Source organism: Sapajus apella, unplaced genomic scaffold (genome assembly GCF_009761245.1).
Source record: "Sapajus apella isolate SASKATOON/1434 unplaced genomic scaffold, GSC_monkey_1.0 scaffold168, whole genome shotgun sequence".
NCBI classification, from domain to species: Eukaryota; Metazoa; Chordata; class Mammalia; order Primates; family Cebidae; genus Sapajus; species Sapajus apella.
In genome coordinates this window covers 1,471,034-1,483,614 of record NW_022437108.1, presented here as the reverse complement: position 1 = coordinate 1,483,614, position 12,581 = coordinate 1,471,034, and the positions used below count along the sequence as shown (strand labels likewise).

The 12,581-nt window shown below is 41.1% G+C and overlaps 1 protein-coding gene across 3 annotated transcripts in view; it reads right to left on the bottom strand.

The window, feature by feature from the left end:
- SCAPER (S-phase cyclin A associated protein in the ER) overlaps positions 1–12,581 on the bottom strand; it is a 537,506-nt gene that overhangs the window by 25,458 nt on the left and 499,467 nt on the right. For all 3 annotated transcript variants that reach the window (XM_032267297.1, XM_032267296.1, XM_032267298.1), the window contains 2 exons: positions 8,246–8,483; positions 2,974–3,123 (listed from right to left, as the gene is read on the bottom strand). In XM_032267297.1, the coding sequence (XP_032123188.1) occupies positions 2,974–3,123; positions 8,246–8,483 (388 nt within the window). The remainder of the gene's footprint in view (positions 1–2,973; positions 3,124–8,245; positions 8,484–12,581) is intronic.

Here is a 12,581-nt window from a genome sequence, read left to right as displayed (position 1 = left end):
TTGAAATCCCAGGAAATTCTGAGTTCAGTAAGTGTGTCATAATAGAGTTGGTTTAAACAAAAAGTTTCAAACCATCCTTAAAACGAAATGCACTGAAAGAACTGAACTTCTTCCTGCAGAACTGCACACAGCAAATATTATCACATACACAAAGTATTCACCTCTTTCAAAGGCAGTGGGCAGTGTCTTGATATATAATAAGCGAGTTAAGTATTAAACAGGACATAGTTAGGTAAACTATGAATGTCCATACAAGGTAAAGCCATACAGACATTAAAAATATTCACCAAGAGTGATTCTGATATAATGTTAAGTGCATAAAGCAAGACATGAGCATTTGTACAGAATGACCTCAGCTGTGTAAAACTACTCAGGGAAAAGGACTGGAGGGGAATCTGCCAAAATGTTAAGAGTGGCTGTCTCAGATGGTGAGATCGGGAATAACTGTGATTCCATTTTGTTCTTTATACTTGCCCTTTTTCTTTTCTTTTCTTTTCTTTTTCTGAGACAGAGTCTCACTCTGTCTCCTAGGCTGGAGTGCAGTGGCGCAATCTTGGCTCACTTGCAACCTCTGTCTCCCAAGTTCAAGCAATTCTCCTGCCTCAGCCTCCTGAGCAGCTGGGACTTTAGGCACACGCCACCATGCCCAGCTAATTTCTGTATTTTTAGCAGAGACAGGGTTTTACCATGTTGGCCAGACTCGTCTTGAACTCCTGACCTCAGGTGATCCACCCACCTCGGCCTCCCAAAGTGCTGGGATTACAGCTGTGAACCTTTGTGCCCAGCTGCCCTTTTTCACAATAACTAAAATCAGAAAAATAAAATCAACTTTTAAAAGAAAATAAAATGCAATGTAATGGGTTGAATGGATGCACACAAAGGAAAAAAATCTATGTGGAAGATTTCCCTCAACTTCCCTTCCTTTGAGCAGCTTGTAAGAGACCTGTGAACCTACTAGGCCTGGTCCACAGAAAGGACAGAGCATCCCCATCAGGGGGTGTTTGAAAGGGAAGGACACCGCCTGTGTTGTGGAGGTGGGAGGGGAGAAAGAGCTGCCATCTACTCTCCTGGCAATAGGGCCTGTAAAAGGGGAACTTTTCTGTGTATGATACTCTGGGAAGGATCCAAACTGTCTATATGCTAACCATGGGACTCTTTCTAAAACAGACTGCTTGTCCCTGCAGTGCACTTTACGGAATGCACTGAACACACACTTTGCTTCCATGCTTACTGGGGGTGGGTATTAGAGGCATCAACCATCATCTAGGAAATACAAAGCAGCGCTTAAGTGTCCCTTTGAACCCAGATGGCTGTGACTTCTGAGTTCTTGGGCCTGCCTTAGTTTTCTCTACCTTCTTTCTCCTTGTCAGGCATGCAATTTCAGCTCTCGGTGTGAACTTTCTAGCCTTGTACCTGGCTCTGCCACCACAACCATCTCCTTTATTCCCGCCCAGGTCTAGTTTGCTGCAGGCTAGATAAACCTAGCAAACACACTTGTTAGAGATTTGCCTACAATAAAAATTAGAGATTTAGAGTAAGGGTTAAGGAGTTGTCCAGAGGCTTTTTTTCTTAGCTAAAATCTATACAATTAAGGTTGGCTGAGTGGGGGGCTTTAGATAAATGAGGTTGTCAGGAATTACTATTTGTTATGTTAGTTATGCCGTAACTCTGGTTTCAAAAATAAAGAGAAGGTACTTTATTATTATTACAAAATCTATAACAAATTTTCTAACATCTTAAAAACACAGAAAGCAGGCCAGATGTGGTGGCTCACACCTGTAATCCCAGCACTTTGAGGGGCCAAGGCAAGAGGATCGCTTGAGCCCAGGAGTTCAAGACCAGCCTGGGCAACACGGCAAAGCCTCCTCTCTACAAAAATTAGAGAAAACTAGCTGGGTGTGATGGTGCCTGCCTGTGGACGCAGATACTCAGGAGGCTGAGGTGGGAGGACTGCTTGAGCCCAGGAGGTCAAGGCTACAGTGAGCCATGATAATGCCACTGCACTCCAACCTGGGTGACAGAGCAAGACCCTGTCTCAAAAAAAAAAAAAAAAGGCAGAAACCTATTTTCAAATTAAATCTATGAAACATATTTTTTAAAATCTATGAAATCCTGCTCAGAAACCAAATAATCAAAGCAGTTTAAAGCAAAACTACTCTGAGTGATCTAGGAGGGAGAGTCCTGTCCTCTCAGCCTCCCATCCGACACCATCTGGAAGGCTGTGAGCACCTAGGCAGAAGCCAGGAGCCAAGAAGAGTTTCATAAAGCACCAGACTTTACTACTATATGCAAAGTGACCCAACTTGAAAGATGTAAGCTCCCCAGTCAAAACAAAAACCCTGATGGCTACCGCAGCAGACTCCATATGGTAATGAAGTAGACAGTAAAGAATCTACATGGTAAGGGAGTACATGCTTCTGTGTGGCTTAAGAATTATTAAGAATCTTTTATTTTTATAGCTCTAAGAGGAAACCCTACTGCTAATCTAATTCTTATCAAATCTATTTGAAGAGGGCCAGGTGTGGTGGCTCACGTCTCTAATCCCAGCACTTTGGGAGGTCGGGGTGGGCGGATCACCTGAGGTCAGGAGTTTGAGACCAGACTGACCAACATGGCAAAATCCCATCTCCATCAAAAATACAAAAATTAGCCGGGTGTGGTGGCAGGTGCCTGAAATCCCACTAACTTGGGAGGCTGAGGCAGGAGAATCAGTTGAACCTGGGAGGCAGAGGTTGCAGTGAGCTGAGATTGCACCACTGAACTTCAGCCTGGGCGACAGAGCAAGACTCTGTCTCCAAAAGAAAAAAAAAATCTATTGGAAGAGAAGGAGCTGGAGACATGTTCCTGGAGTGTGGTTAAAGGGCTTACAGAAGACATTTGGGTTCCAGCCCGCTAGCCTGCCTTTTCTCATTCCAATACCTCACACTGTCAGCACTGGGGGGAGCAGTCTAAGAACTTTCCAGGGCCTCTTACCTGGTTATCTGGGTGGTTGACAGTGAAGTAGCCCACACAGACGATGACCTCATGAAGGAGGCTTTCACAGGAGACTTGGCTGCAGTGGCCTAGCAGGGAGCTGGCCATGTGCCGGAATGCAAGGGACAAGCCCTCTGCCCCTACAATAGACTGACAAAGACAAGGAGCAGTTAGAAGTCCTCAGCCCAGGGAGAGCCAGGGCTGCAAATCACAAAGCCAAACTGGCCCTGTGCACTTTCGGCCGCAGTGCTGGCCGAAACAGAAGACATTTCTATAGTACTACGCTGGACACTTTGGTTTAGAGATTCTTGTTCTAATAAATGACCATAATAAGTGCAATGTTTAACCTGAAAAAAGGACAGTAGCAGACCAAATGCCTGTACCACATGGATCAAGACATTATCTACCTAAAACACAGTTATTTATTCTATTTTTAATAACAGTTTTTCTCACACACAAATATTCTTACCGTAGAAAATTTGTAAAAGTATAAAAAGCTAAAATTCACCTGTAAATTTACCACTTAGATGACTTTCAACACTTTTTTTTCTGAAGGAGAAAATACTTTCTTGTATACAGAGTTAAACATACATTTCTAATTATTTATCTTTAAATAAATAAAAACATAAATAACAACCAGTTATTATTCAAATAAGTAGTTCTATAAACCAAAGGCTCCCAAAAGAATGTAAAAAAACAAAGCAAAAAATTCTCCCTAAAACCATGAAACCCCTCAGCTATGCGACTTCAGGGATCCTTTCTCCAGAGAGGCAAAGGGCTGTCGGTGGTGGGCGACTCAAGAAGAGAGTCTGAGTCTGTCTGTGCAGCCTGCAGCTTCTATTTAATAAACATGTCAAACAGACAGAGCGACAGGAGGGCAAAGGGGAGAGGCGAAGCCCACAGAATACACTCGCAGCACACGCTGGAATGAAGCCCCACTGCTGGGCTGTGGGAAAAGGCAGTGTTTTAAACTCCTCTCTTGATTTGAGGTCTTAGTGAGCTTGAACCAGGTTGGATATGTTGCAGCTTGGAAGTTTCAATGAATTCACTTTACTTAACAGTGGGTGAAACAGAGCCATTTTAGTGACCATTCCTGAAACAAAATTACTGCTAAATTTTAAGAGTACCCCTTGTCTCAGTTTCACAGCCCCAAAACAAACAAACAAAAATGTTTTTCAAGCCCCAAAGAGACTTCAGAAGGGCTTTGCTCCTTTAAATCAAGTAGTGACCTCCTTCTCAGCTCAGCCTTCATTTAATTAGTCACGTCCAGCATGGTATGACCCAGTGCCCTCTGTTTAACCTTCACTGATAAGAGCAGGTCAAGGGGCATGTAAGTTTGAATATAAAAATTAAACCAATTTTTCAAGGAAACTATATTTCCTTTTTAGCCAGAATTAATTGCCAAGTCAGTACATTGATTTGTTTCCTGAGACTACCTTCCATTGTAAAAACTGTCAAACTGAATGCAATATACAATATCCCCGATCTCAAGGCCACCCATGCCAACATGAATTCAGAGTGAAATCAGACTGTTTGCTGAAAAGAGAAAAATATTTTGACAGCCTTATTGGTATACAATGAAATGGAACCAGCTAAGAAAATACTTTCATGGATAACCCTTTGTACTATTACATGATGGGTTCTCACACAAAATAAGCACACAGGTTTGTGGCTTTGCAGAAGGGTAAAGGAGCATTGGGAATGCTGCATTCAGTTTCCAGCTTTCTGACTCAGCATCTTCAAGACGGTTTAGGTAAATTCTTCTTTTTAGAAACTGAGTCAGTTCACATTATCTGAGGGCCTACTATGTGCTAGCTAGCATAGCACTTTTATGAATTCATATTTAATCCTCAAATAGTCTTGGGAGGTAGGTGTTACTTATCTCTATTTTACAGATGAGGAAATGGAGTCTTAAGTGTTCAAATGACTTATCTAAGGTCATACAATTTGAAGAGGTAATGTCATCACATTGGTGATGACATTACCAATGGCTCAAAGTCAGGTCATTCTGACTCCAGATCCAGGGGTCTAATGAGGACGCCTCCCTGTAACAGCTCTGTATTCTTGTCATGTATTTGAACCCGAATCATCAACATGTCTTATATCATCTTGTCTAACTCTTCGGCACGTCAGATCATTTATCTCACTTCAGTTCTTTCTCCAGTTCCTCTGAGCCTCCCAGGCAATTCACAGATTGTCTCTCAGATTTTCCTGAGGTCAGATCATGCTGAGATGTATACCTTCCTTCTTTCCACTTAAAATCTCTTATCCTGTCCTTTACATACGCAGTTCTTAAAATCTCACTTTTGACATGTGAAATTGTTTTGATGAACTAGAACATGAGTTTCTCTTACATAACTATCACAGAAATAGTACTTTTCTGGAAAACTCAGCCATGGCTATACAGTACAAATACTATGTGTTTAATTTACTTTTAAGCATTATATTCTCGATCATGTTCATCTACATCAGTGGTGTCTATACAGACAGATGTGTTGCTTTAGCTGGTGAAGCCTGTTTCCCTCCCCTTGAATATGAAAGGCTTAGGACTGATTCAACCAATAAATTATGGCTCATAGGTAAGTATGTGACTTCTGAGGCTAAGTCATAAAAAGTCCTGCAGCTTCCGTTGGTTTCTCTTGGAACACCTGCTTTTTGGAAGCTTCCTCTTAGGACTCTTCCACTCAGAATCAAGACACCATAGTGTTTTAAAAAGCCCAAGTCACATGGAGAAGCAGCAGGTAGATGCTCTGGCCACCAGTCTTAGGTGAATCCTGTCTTTGGGCCATCTCAGGCATCAAACGTGAGAGTAAAGAGCCTCCAGGTGATTTCAGCATCTAGCTGTAGCCATGATATCACGGAGCAGAGGGCAGAGACAAGCCATTTCCACTGTGATAAGCCCTATTTGAATTCTGAACTTCTAGAATCTGTGATCAGAAATAATTGTTTCCCCTCACTACGTTTATCTGTTTGTTTTTAAATGCATATAAGTAATTAAGAGAAAAATTGAGATTTGGTTGTTTAAGGGTAAGAAAAAATGAAAAAAACAAAACAAAACAAAAACATGTCATTGGTAAATGTAGTAAAGGCCCTGATGCTAGAAATTCTGGGCATTTAGGTCCCCTCATGCTGACGAGGGATCAGAAAGAAACATGAAGGGTAAAGGGTACCCAGAAACTATGGCTAGGGAGAGAATGAGAAAGAGTAAATGGCAAGACTGATAAAAAAAAGAAGATAGGAGAGACAGGAGACAGACAAAGAAGAAGAAAAAACAGGAAGGAAAGAACTGAGAAGGAAATAGAGAGTTGCGTAAGAAAAAGGAAGAAAAGGTACTGGTGAACTGTGAGGACCAGCCAAGAAAGGGCATTCCAACTGAAAGCCTGATTTGATTTTGAGAATAACTGTTTTTTATTTATTTTGTGATTTCATTTCTTTTTATCCCTAGAGACACTGATTTTGAGAGTAGTTGAACACCCTTGAGCCACTCTGGTTTTATTCCTGCTGCTTTGGGAAAAGCGGCTCAAGTAGGGGATAGATTTCAAGCTGGATACAGCAAGGATCTGGAAAGAAGACATATTTATTTTTATCTTAGTTGGGCACAAAGGGTTCCAGAAATAGCCTTTGATTTTTCTAACATTATCACCCATTATTAAACCCTTTAGGCTTAAAGGCCACTAGGAAGCAGGTCTGGCTGAAGTTCAGTGATACTCTTTTGTGAGTTCGCCTGGGCAGGACATAAGTTCACAGGAGGAGAGGGGCAGGGAGCAGGGACCTGGGGCTCCCTGACAAGGGTGACTGACAGAACAGCTGACTTATCCTAGAAGCTTGTTTCTGATGTGGAGTACCCTGCAGCAGTATAAATGTTGGTCAACAGGACCCGTGAAAGTGGAAGCTAAGAGACAGTTTGTAGATGTTTGCTTTTCCGTAATCTGTTAACAAAGGAAATCACTCCCTTTGGACCCAGCTGATGGGTAGACTGGTGGACTCCATATCCTGAACGTGTAAAGTTAAGTTTCCCTCATTTCCAAACTGTTTCCAGACAGAATATGGTGGGCTTAGGTCTTCATAAAAACACAGATGTTATGTTCAACCCTGAGGCAAGAACCACTGACATTTTTTGGAGCAGATACCTCTCCGTTTAGATGTGGCTGTAACCTCCCAGAGCTCGACATACTGTGCAGTCAGTTACCACCTAAGGCTAGTTCAACTGCTCTGGAAACAGAAAAGCATTAACCCAAAGGGATTTCTGTTCTTGTAACAGATAAACTAATTCTAGAGAGCTGAAATATACTAGATCCAATGATACAACTTAGTCACAAATTTCCTTTTTTGAACAAAATGACAGGAAGACATCAATTAAAGAACTGTACATTTGTCATCAGCTACAAAATAGAAGTATTCCTTCCATCTTAGAATGGTAAAGTCCACTATTTTCATACATTTGTATCTCTATAACCTTTTTTCCTCTGAGCAAAGCAATTCATCTAAATTATGGGTTCATCATCTGCCAAGTATGTTCCTTTTTTAATGAAATCACTTGACAGTTAATAAACTGAAAGAGAAAGTCTATTCCTTGGGGCTTGCTCTGTTCCAAAGGTTCAGTGTTTTTGAAAATTAAATTTCCTACATGAAAAAAAATCTGTTTCTAAGCTGACAGCCTGGTGTTATAGCATAAAGCAATTCTTTTCTTTAGCTATAAAAACTTAACAGCTAAAGATGCAAATCCTTGTAAAGGGACCTGCATATTTAGCTAGTCATACACTTTACATTGGACACAAATCAGCGAAACCATCCACAGAAAGTCATATCAATGAACTAATTTATCTAATTTTGGTTCTATTTATATAAAAAACTTTCCTTAATATTTAAAAGCTGATGAAATGATAATGTCCTGATCTGAAGAATTCCTATGAAAAGATATATAAATAGCAGCATGGCAAAGGAAGAACACATGCTTTGGGGTGGGAGAGCCATGGTTATTAGTCCTGGTTCACAAACGGGTAACCCTGGGCAAATTACATACCCGTCAGCTTCTCTGTCCGTAAAATGGGGATAATAATATTTTGCATGGTAGCTATGAGAATAAATGAGAACACTAGATGATGTAGAGCATCTGATACGGTTCCCAGAAAACAGTGGCTTAATACATTATAATTCCATTTATTATAGTTTATTCCTTATGCCCCAATTCAGGAGAAGAACCTGACATCCCATCTACACTAAAATATTAACTCTTGGTTGGTTACCATTGATACAAACCAATACTTGGTACCTGAAAAGCAGGCAGATCAAGTGCTGCAAAGCTGTTGAAGAAACGTAAACTGTGAATGGCCACTTGGATGGTGTTCTGGGCGTAACTCTCCTTGGGACTGGCAGTGCTAGGGTCCAAGATGGTGCCATGGAACAGGACACAGTAGAGCATGTGAAGAACTCCAGCCAGGTCGGTTGCCTGAAGAGCAGCTGTCAGCCCTGTGGGATCCTGGCGATTATTGTCAAATATGCTGTATGACCTGACAAAGAAACATTCAATTCTTGGAGAGAAATCTGCTCAAAGGATGTTAGCAATTTGTATAGGTTAAATGAAACAAGACAAGCAGACCGTTAAAAACAAACCATCTGAGTTGTGTAATAAGGTAACATGAAACTTCGAGGAATAAATGCAGCCCTCCCCACCAACTGTACTGTGGCTTTCCTTTGCTTCTCCTGGAAGACCAGGCTGCTAGGCAGGGTCAACTGAGCACTCTGCAGCCAGTGCTGAGGCTGCCACCCATCCTTCCCACACTTTACACCCTACGTAGCCTCACTGTGTTTAGTATCCTGGGTCTGGGCAAAGTGGACAGGGTCTATGAAAGCTTTCGGGACTCAGAGGCCAAAGACAGTTCTAGCTTCCTTTCTGGATATATAAAGGCATTCTTCCTAGGGGGGGCAGCTACTGGGAAAGTGAGAGGCCTCAAAAACCCAGTAATGTGTTGGTATACTGCGGTAGGGTGGTCCTTCAACTGCTTTTGGAGGCCTTGTTCCAACATCGAGGAGGACAGGCGGGACAGGTTGTAGAAGCCACAGTTCCAAGAACAAGCGAGTACTGGATGAGGTCTACACAAATCAGACGAAGTCAGCTTAGCTACCGTGGCAGGTAGTGTTACAGAAGAGCAAGAAGAGACAATGGCAGAGGCAAATGAATTCCTAAAATCAACAGTCAAGCAGCAGGGGCATGCTAAATCTACCTCATCACTGAACTAAGGTATTGTTTACTTTGTATTTTCTTTTTTAAAAATTTCCCTTCTTTTCACCACAACCCCATCAAAAAGTAGGCGAAGGATATGAACGGACACTTTTCAAAAGAAGACATTTATGCAGCCAACAAACATGAAAAAAAGCTCATCATCACTGGTCATTAGAGAAATGCAAATCAAAACCACATTGATAGGTGATTGTACATCTTTGTACTGAAACTGTACAAAGATTTCTAAGGAATCACCTCTCCTTAACTCATAGCCAATATGCTCCACATAGGCCTCCCTCCCTATTTACTCTGGCTCAAGGGTGCCCAGGCCTAAAGTAAGCCACACGTTTCTCTGGCTGTTGAGATGGCACATGTCACAGTCAGAGCTAAGAGGATAGAGGGAGATATTTTTGCTGAGATGCTTGGGAAGAAGTCATCACTTTTTCCTCAACCGGGTTTGAATCTGAGACGTAAGGGCTGTAGCTGCTACAGCGACTTGTGACCACGGCACAAAAGCTCAGGTCTCTTAGAGCTGTTCCAGGTGACCCGGTGCTCTTTATTCATGACACTTGGATTTTTCTCAGGAAGGCAAGTTACAAGTTCCCACTCAGTCTTCCTTTAATGTGGCATGATCTACACAATATTAAGCAGGAGTGTTTTTATGTTTCTGGCATGGGATAATAACTTTTCCTACTTTTTTTTTTTTTTTTGAGATGGAATCTTGTTCTGTCACCCAGGCTGGAGTGCAGTGGCGTGATCTTGGCTCACTACAACCTCTGCCTCCCGGGTTCATGCAATTCTCCTGCCTCAGCCTCATGAGTAGCTGGGATTACAGGCAAGCACCACCATACCTGGCTAATTTTTCTATTTTTAGTAGAGATGGGGTTTCACCGTGTTGGTCAGACTGGTCTCAAACTCCTGACCTCGTGATCCACCCGCCTTGGCCTCCGAAAGCACTGGGATTACAGGTGTGAGCCACTGTGCCTGCCCCCTACTTTTTAACACTATGAGTTACTGTTCAAAATCTGGGTAAATGTGTGTATAGGTATGTGTGTAAACATACACACATATGTAGGTTGTCATTTGTCATTCCTTTCAGCTGGAACCCAGGATGGGAGACAGCCCTTGAAGAACTATGCTTACCTCACTATCTTTCCCAGAAGCACCCAAGAGGTGTCACTAATTAAATAAGAATTGAGAGGTGCTGGCTGGCAAATTTCTAGTATCTTGTCTAGTTTTCTCAATTCATAACTTATGTTTTCCAAAGGGATTATTTTATTCATTTTACTTTGCCAGTTGCATCAAAGTAGTTTTATTCATAACCATGGATACACATTTATTTCTTTAATGTGCACTCTTTCTAATATTTCTAAGAATACAGCCGAGTGATATGACACCCTTGTATACCTTGTTCTCTACTCAAGAAAGACGTTCTCTTATGAAATACTGTCATCTCATTTATTTGGCAGAATCTGCCAAGTACATTGGTTTCTTTCACCTTATCTCATGCTTACTGGATTTTCATAGTTGGGAGGGAAGGTCCTCTCATTGTATGCATGAAGCAAGTGAGACCTAGAGAAATAAGGTGAAGTGTTTTAGGTCATAGAAATTTCCAGTGGCAAAAGCAGGGATATCACCCAGGGCTTTTGACTGTTTAGGGCCAGTGCTTTGTCCATGGACCAAGACATCCAGGCCAAACAGAAACTGACCTCTTTTCTCTCTCTGCCTTCTTTTAAGTCAAATGTTGTGATTAAGCAAATACTGTTAGGATACACAGAGACTATAATGCAATCTTGTATCATGGAGAAGAGTTTAAGAAAGTTTAAGAAAGGATATTTATTTGCTTATAGGTATATCTGAACCTTTACACCAACTTCTGTTAGCTAATGTCAGCTGGCCCTTACTTCCTTCCATTAAAGCCAAAAGAATTAGGGGTCAAACCCTGACTAGAGACGTGAGTAGAGATTAATGTGTCTGAGTTTATTATATAGGTTCCAAAAAGGGGCCTGTGTTTGTTTAACACTGATTGCCTTCTAGAACCAGTGACAAGTTAGAAGATATTTCTCCCTGAAGCTAATTTCTAATAGGCTTTCAGGACCTTGAGGATGAGTGACATCATTGCTGGTGACAACAGTTTTACTGCTCTGTGATTCAGAATGCTGACTTCCCCTTTCTTTATTCTTGTGTTGCTTTTAAATTGATTATCAGCATATTCGAATATAGATATTCAGGAATATAGCTTTGTCATTTAAAGCATTTCATAATACTTAGTCTTTCCTGGAATTTATTCAGTGATAGGAAGTCACTGCTGTTTCCTCTTCCAAAGAATACATGTAAAAAAATCTTAAAAAAAAAAAAAGTTAAGTGAAGGTCATCAGAACATCTCTCCTATATCATTATTTAGGAAAACACTAATCTAGATGGATTGTAAAACAGTACAGCCCAGTCTTTTGCAAATATTCTCCTAATGAAATAAAAATGATAACCAAGGAAAATCTGCTAAATAAGCATTTAAGAACTTAGATGTGGAAACGGTTCAAAATGTGTCTAATAGTGCTTCATGGAAAAGACCATTCACATTGAAGAGAGCCCACAGAATACATGGAGGCAAGGGGAGGGTTTGTCTGTCCCATTTGGCTTCCATAGGACTAATGCAGGCCTAAAGGAACTGTGGAGAATGTTTACTTTTGATTTAGGCTGAAGTACAGATAATTTGTCTATGAATAGGCCACTGGCTTCTGTTGGTCTTAGCTGTCAGTTGCAATAACTTTAAGCCTAAATGTTGACAACAAAAAAGTAAAAGGCCTTATTCATATCAGGCATGGGTTATGAAGTTTTCTTTAAAAAATACATAGAAGATGTGAAAAATAAGATGTGAAATTTTGTATACTACACTCTGGTATCTTTGTAATTTTACTAGATTTTAAGGTGTTTTTGTTTGGTCTCCGGGACTAGAGATCTTAGTGAGATATTCATTTCTGTTCATCAAAAGCTAAATTCAATTAGGAAAAACTAAAATTGGTTTTTCATCAATACTGCACAATGCCTGAAAACCCTACTTTACCTTAAGGGCAAGTAGGGCTGGGCAAAACAAGCTTGATTTGCAAGGGCGTAAAGTGCTGTCCATTCCATCTTCATAAACCACTTACACACCGGGCCTTAGTTGGCCTAAAAAAGCAACAGTGACAGTTCCAGACTCCACAACCCCTTCTCTTCTGTTTGTTTGCTCTCATTTCCAAGGTCCCCAGGTTTCTAGCTTGGTAACATCCACTCTGATCTGTGGTGCAGACGATCTTCTAGACTGTTCTCTTAGCTTCTTGGGTTTTGGCTTTGTTCTGGAATCCCTGAGGTATCTTGTGAGAACTTCCCATTTTAGCCCTTAAAC